This window comes from Cryptomeria japonica, chromosome 9, assembly GCF_030272615.1.
Source record: "Cryptomeria japonica chromosome 9, Sugi_1.0, whole genome shotgun sequence".
In the NCBI taxonomy this organism is placed as follows: Eukaryota; Viridiplantae; Streptophyta; class Pinopsida; order Cupressales; family Cupressaceae; genus Cryptomeria; species Cryptomeria japonica.
This window is the reverse complement of record NC_081413.1, coordinates 705,604,649-705,612,270: the sequence shown is the minus strand read 5'-3', so window position 1 is coordinate 705,612,270 and position 7,622 is coordinate 705,604,649. Positions and strand designations below refer to the sequence as shown.

General features: G+C 30.2%; 1 protein-coding gene across 1 annotated transcript; it reads left to right on the top strand.

Moving 5' to 3' along the window:
* Positions 1–3,793: 3,793 nt before the first annotated feature.
* LOC131073846 (aldehyde dehydrogenase 1) lies at positions 3,794–7,365 on the top strand. Its single transcript, XM_058010357.1, has 10 exons — positions 3,794–3,958; positions 4,035–4,177; positions 4,346–4,499; positions 4,708–4,937; positions 5,106–5,195; positions 5,680–5,853; positions 5,948–6,085; positions 6,524–6,661; positions 6,748–6,809; positions 6,997–7,365. The coding sequence occupies exons 1-10, from the start codon at positions 3,814–3,816 to the stop codon at positions 7,268–7,270; spliced, it is 1,548 nt and encodes a 515-aa protein (XP_057866340.1). The 5' UTR covers positions 3,794–3,813; the 3' UTR covers positions 7,271–7,365.
* The last annotated feature ends 257 nt before the right edge of the window (positions 7,366–7,622 follow it).

Below are 7,622 nucleotides of genomic sequence, written 5' to 3'. Positions count from 1 at the left end.
ATCTTTTACTAATCTATTGCTTTCACATAATAGAGTCCCAATAATAAGTGACTTGATGGGTCATAAGATCAAGAGATATTGAGGGTGCTAAAGGATAATTTTTAGTAAGAACAAAACCAATAGAAGACCTACACAAATTGGAAACGAATAGAGAGGTATTTTAAGGTGGGAGGTTTGATTTTCCTAAGATCGTAGCCATATAAAAAAAAATATTACGAAGAAGGGAGTTAAAAAGATTAAACCTTAATATCATGAGCCATATAGAATTATGAGGTAGATCAATTAAGTGGCCTATAAGTTGGATCTTCTACAGAATGATGCTTGATTCACAAAATATTCATGTGTTTATTTGAAGAAGCTCCTTGGTTAGCACATTACACCCTTAAAGTAGTTGCCACACGTAGATGATGGGGGTAATTGATTGTGATCCAAGAAGAAGTGAAAGACATCCATGCCAAATGGTTGAGGAAAAAAACATCATGAAGTATCTAATTAGGTGGAAAAACCTACTAGTTGAAGATGTTGCATGGAAAGGATTTGAGATACTCAAGCATCCTAATTTGAATTTCTTGAGGATAAGAAATCTTAAGGTGGAGGACTAGTCAATCCTTTGTTTAGAAATCTAAATTTTTAGATTTCTCACCTAGGGTGAACCATATTTAAAACATTTATCAGAGGTTAGGGATCAGGGTTGTTGTCTTACGTGAACTAGAGTGTCGTCAAGGGTAGAGTATCAGAGGTGCTTCCTAATGGGTGCCTAAGTGTTGTTAGATATCATGAATGAAGGATTATTTTCAGCTAATGCCAAAGAGTCATCAAAATCGAAGCTTGAGGATAGAACTTGACCCATGTCAGAGTGGAAGGCTAGAACAAACTTAGTGATATATGGGGATTGGGGATTAGAGCTACAACTTAACCCACACCAATTTAGAGGGAAGGAAAACCTCTAAACCCAAGCTGAAGAAGTTTGTAAGGCCTATAAGGCTAACCCATGATGTAGCATGTGAACATTCAAATTTGGACCTTGGCAACCATTTTGGCTATAGGACGACGTGTTTGATATTTGTCTTGGGAACTTGTGTTCAAATGAACTTCTATGGATGAAAACCCATAGGAAATTATGATTAGTGGACAAAAACTAATTGCTTTACAAAATCAGATGACGAAAACCCTTTGGTTCTTTGTGAGCATTCTCGCTTAGAGAGTGCATTGAAATTGCAAGGATTCATAAGAAAGTTTAGTGAACCAGTGTGAACATTACTTGTTAATGTTGTGTGTTGCTATTGGGTTCACTATCATAATAGCCCCTTTATTTTAGAGATCATATCATAATCAATAAACTCACAACTAGAGTTTGAATCATTTATGCAAGTCTATGTATGTTGTTGATTTTAATTAATTACGACTATTGGATATAGTTTGGTGAGGATTGTGTTTATGTTATTTGGTGAATATTGATGCTTATGTTTCAAATATGCTATTTTATTAAAAAAAAATGAAAAGTGAAACTACATGAAGAATCCAAGAAAATTGTTAATCTTTTTTAGAATGCCCAAATATCAATACTCGAATTCTAGATTATATAGTTTAAGATACATAGGGGCGATTTGTGGAGCATGAGTGGGTGGTTAAAATCAAGCTCCTAACCACACAAAGAAGCCTACTTTCTTCATTAGCAATGGAGTGTCATTTAAAATAGTCGTATTACATTCTACTAGAAAAGAAACCTTTTGGCATGTATTTTATTTTTACATACCTACCCCACTATTGTTTGCATCAATTATACACATGAGTTTTTGATGGCCAAAAAATTGCTCACTTAATGAAGAAAGTATTGAGTCTAGATGGGATAGCTAGAGATTGAGGTTTGCACAGCTTCCCATGATATTGCCTTCTTTTGCTCGAAGACCCTTGGGCTGACAAGGAATTTATTCTCTTGTCGATGTATTTGGACCTTTAGGCACCCATTATTTTTTACTATGTTTCACTTCTAGTGCCCTAAGATTCTATCTTTCTAGACCACTTCTTGGCTTTCCTAGTTTCCTTACCTCTCTATTAGTAACTTCTTTTAGGAATTCTCTTTCTCCACACCAATCGATCTATTTATTTCTTCCTATCTTCTTCTTTTATCCTCTGGCTTTCAATTATTATTCTATTTTTATCTTATATTTATTTTCACTCATTTGCCCACCTTACACTCACACTAACCATTTTTTAAATATATATTTTATCAAATTATTTTCTTATACAATATTTTTTAATCTTTTATATATCAAATTACTCATGATTTATATATTAAATACATCATATATATTTTTACATATAATTACTTTTCTATTTTAATTGAATTAAATGAAATGCATTTAATTTCAGACATATTGACATTTAACTAAATAAACAATTTAAAAAAAAAGACTATAGAGTCCTTGTTCATGTTCTTTGAAATAGTAGTTACCCTAGAAATTCTTACAAATTCTAGAAAAAAAATTCACTTTAAGACAAAATTGCTCTTCGATGCATCGTTTACTTCAAATTCACTACTTACCCATATTCTCTACACGTTTATTTGGACGGCAAAGTCTGCAACATGTTTTATTTTTCTTTAGTCTAGAGTGAGTTGTCAATAATAAAAAAGGTAATATTTAAACATATTTAATAATTATGACTTCATATGTGAGATTTAGGATGATGCAAAATACCAAATACTTTTGAAGGGTTCAAAATTTATAAGTTTTTCTTTCAGTAACTTCTATTTTGTTGCTAGTTCATAAATTTATTTATTTTAATTCAAAGTAGTCATATGTCATAGATCTTAGATATATGAATTTTATTTGGATACCCTTCAGTCCTTGGTTCTTAGGGGAAGAGGTTTCAGTCTATAAGTTCGTGTGGGGCAAGTCTAGACCTCCATCAAAAAATAAAAAATAAAAAATAAATATTTTCTTTTAACTCAAAGGAATCATATATAGACCAAATACTTTTGACGGGTTCAAAATTTATATTTTTTTTCCTTCAATGGCTTCTATTTTGTTGCTAGTTCTATTCTTTATAATTTTATATTTTTCAAAATAAATAAAAATAAAACTATTTTTCTTTAACTCAAAGTAATCATATGTCATGGATCTTAAAAATATGAATTTTATTTGGATACCCCTCAATCTTTGGCTCTTAGTTGAAGAGGTTTCAGTCATTAGACTCATGCTCTCATATTGAGTGGCAAAAACTACTTGTGAAGGTACATGCCCTCCATAGAATGGCGGCTCACGAACTTCCTGCCCTTGCTGGTCTGCCCTGCTAAGTCTAGACCTCCATCAAAAAAATAAAAAATAAAAACAAAATAAAATTATTTTCCTTGAACTCAATGTAATCATACATGTCATAGATGTTAAATATATGAATTTTATTTCTTTTGTCAACTGAACTTTAAATTATTAATCATAATTGAAAATTCAATGGTTAAAAACTCTACTTAATCTTTATATTCTTATCTCTTATTTAATATCTGAAACTTTAATATTGCAACTTTTATGATTTGAAATGATCTACAATCTAGCTTATTTCTTCTCAAGGTATTTTATTTAAAAGTTTATTTTCATTCTTCAAGTTGGATTTGTACACAACCTTGACTTTTAATTCCTTGAACTTTAATATAACAGCAATAAATCTTTATAAAATCTTCGTTGACTTTATAATCAATATACTTTTATTTTTTTAAGCTTTGCCGCCTCATCTTCCCATTTATAGGGATGATTTTGCCTTAAGTTGTGCAGCAAATTTTGTCTGAGTAGAGAAATAAAGACAGAAATTAGTTTCATGGCCTCCCCTAAATCTAATGGTCCAGAAGCAGAAGCAGGGCCATGGAAGTTAGTAATGGAAAATGATGGGCCAATAAAATCTCCAATCAAAGTGAAATACACAAAGCTCTTCATTAATGGAGAATTTGTGGATTCAGTTTCAGGTAATTATCTTTGGTGGGTAGATCAATTTTGAGCTTTTTAACATCCATTAATGTCTTGTAATGAATTTATGTGCAGGGAAAACATTTGAGACATTTGATCCAAGAACAGAGGAAGTGATAACAAGTGTATCAGAGGCCACCAAAGAAGATGTTGATTTGGCTGTCAAAGCAGCCAGGGCGGCCTTTGATCATGGTCCATGGCCTCGCATGCCTGGCTCTGTGAGATCTCTCATTCATCATTATAATAGATATTATGTTTCTATAATCAATTATTTCTGGATTAGATTGTGTGAATTTTTTTTGGTATCAATGTTTTCGACCACCCTCTATGATCCATCATCAAGATGTTAAAGAGCAAACACCCATTAAATTTTCTTGTAATTCCAGGAGAGAGGCCGCATACTGAATAAATTTGCAGATCTGATTCAACAACATTCAGAGGAACTTGCACTATTGGAAACATGGGATGGAGGAAAACCTCTGGATCTTGTTAAAGTAATAGATTTGCCAAAATCAATCAGTGTTCTTCAATACTATGCAGGTTGGTATAGATATACATTCTTCATTGTAGTGACAGTTTCTTCTCATCTTATCTAATGAAAAACTATAAACACTTCTCTGCAAATTGGGAAAAAGAATGTTTATGCTGAGTTGATCAGGCCAATAATCTAGATCTAATACAAAAGCTTTAACATTTTTGTTTATGAACTTTTTAAAAGAGTTATCTACATAATGTGTAATTTTTGCAGGGTATGCTGATAAAATCCATGGGATGACATTAAAGATGAATGGGGCATACCAAGGATATACATTGCAAGAGCCCATTGGAGTTTGTGGTCAGATTATACCCTGGAACTTTCCTCTAATCATGCTTTTCACTAAGATTGCTCCTGCTTTGGCCTGTGGATGCACACTAGTTGTCAAACCTGCAGAGTTGACTCCATTAACTGCACTCTACTGTGCCCATTTATCTGTAGAGGTACATATAATATGTAATTTCTTATATTGCAGATAAATTTTCTGTTTCATTAGTTAAGTTGCAGGTTTAGATTAATTTGGAAGCCTTTCATTTAACAATCTAGATAAAAATCAAAATATATTCAGAATGGTTTTTCAATATTAGTTAATTGGTTTGTGAATAATATAGGCTGGAATACCTCCTGGTGTACTTAATGTGCTTCCTGGTTTTGGAGCAATTGCTGGTGCTGCCATAAGCAGTCATATGGATATTGATAAGGTATGAGTATGAAAAATTAAATTCTTTGTTTTTATTATATTATATCTGGTTGAAATATGGGATTGTTTTTTTTTTTTTTAAATATTAGAAGTTTAGTTAAAGATATTTGCACTCATTGTCATAGAAGTAAGAAATATTTATTTTGTTAAAAGTCAAATTAAGCTAGCCAATATAAGCCACTTCTAATTTATGATCACTAAAAAAAGTCAAAATTCAATCTTAATTACTTATTGCAATATAAGTTAAATAAAATACAAATTTTATATAAAATAATTTTATCTAGATTCAATATATATATTACAAAATTTGTTTTAAACGATTATTTTCTTTGTAGTTTTAAAGAATACATATAATTGAAATAAATTAATAATAATATTTTCCTTCATAACTTTTTATTCAATGTTTCAATTTATTTATAAATATGTAAAATAACTTTAGAATTTTATTTATAATCTAAAATTAATACTACATGTATGCTATTTAGATTGCATTTACAGGGTCAACTCAAGTGGGTAGATTGATAATGGAAGGTGCGGCAAAGAGTAATTTGAAGGATGTAACATTAGAACTTGGTGGGAAATCACCTTTAATTATCATGGATGATTTTGATATAGACAAAGCTGTAGAAATTGCTACTGTAGCTACATTCACAAACATGGTATGTTTCAATACTTATTCATTGGTGATATCATATGCAACATGTATAAATATGAATTCTGAAAAAAATTAAAACCTTTTGGGTAATGTTATAGGGACAAGTATGCATAGCAGGTACAAGAGTATTTGTTCAAGGAGGTATTTATGATAAATTTGTGAAGAAAATAAGAGAAAGAGCAAAGAAGATTGTGATTGGTGACCCATTTAAAGGAGGAGTACAACATGGTCCTCAGGTATTCCCTCATTTGATTCTATTTTTCAAAAGTAAGCATAATTATTTATAATCTAAGTTGAAAGAAAACACTTACCAACCTATTAAACAACCTTGTAAAAAATGTGATTGAGACAACCATAAGGATATGAGATATAGAAGTATAAAAAATTTACTATAACAATCTTTAGTATCAACATTTTATATTGAATATTGTGTTTCATATCAATTTGATTGATTTATTTATTTTTTAAATTAATTTTTTTAATATATAATTATCTGTAAGAGCAAAATTTTGTTAAATTGGTTTAATTTATATACTTAGCTCATCTATATTTAAATTCAAGCATCTTTCTATTTTATATGAGATTTATTTTTATAATTGTCTTTATAATTTCATTGTGATTGTTCATTTTACACATATCAAAATTGATAAAATATCATTTTATTGTTATTGCAGATTAATAAAATTCAGTTTGATAAAATATTGAAATACATCCAATATGGTAAGATAGATGGAGCCAATTTATTAATTGGTGGTCACTCCTTGGGTGGAAAAGGATTTTACATTGAACCTACAATTTTTATTGGTGTTGAGGTAATTTTAATATTTTAATTTAGCATTAGTTAATTAGCATGCAATGGGTTGATTATCCAACACTATTTCACTATATTTTAATGCAGGATAATATGAGGATTTCCCAAGAAGAGATATTTGGGCCAGTAATGTCTATTTTGAAGTTCAAGTAAGGGTATTTATAAATAGATTTTTTCAATATATTTATCTAGCATAAAAAATTACATACAAAATTATCTTCTAACATATGTTAAATTTATGTTAAACAAGTAAACATTCATGTGTTATGACTATTCATTTTACTATAATGCGGCTACTTTGAGATTTACTTTAACCTTTACAATGTGATTTCGCAGAACTATAGAAGAAGTAATAGAGAGAGGAAACAAGACAATATATGGACTTGGAGCTGGAGTTTTGACTAAAAATATTAACGTGGCTAATAGAGTTGCAAGATCTCTCCGTGCAGGAACTATGTGGATTAATACTTATCTCATAATTGAAAATGATGCTCCATTTGGAGGGTACAAGATGAGTGGAATTGGAAGAGAGTATGGACCTTATGGTCTTCAAAATTATCTACAAGTCAAGTCTGTTATTACTCCTCTTCATGAGTCACCATGGCTCTAAGAACCGCCCTGCATCTAGTCTCCATGTTATGCGATCTTTCATGACTTTGTGCTAGTTATCGATTCACTAAAATAAAATTTAACCATGCAATAATACCCTTCTAAGTAATGTAATATTTTTTTGATAAAATATCTCTCTATGATCCTTATTATTAGATTTATTGATCAAAGTTAATTCTAGTATAATCATTATTGGTATAATATTTTATTGCACATATTTTATTATGTTTTCTTTAATTGAAATATTTATATTCCTAGAAAAATAATTAGAATTGTGTGCTTCCTTGCTTAAAAATAGTTAAATGTCACTACTACTTAATTCAGGTCCACTTGTAGGGGACTCTCTACCTAAT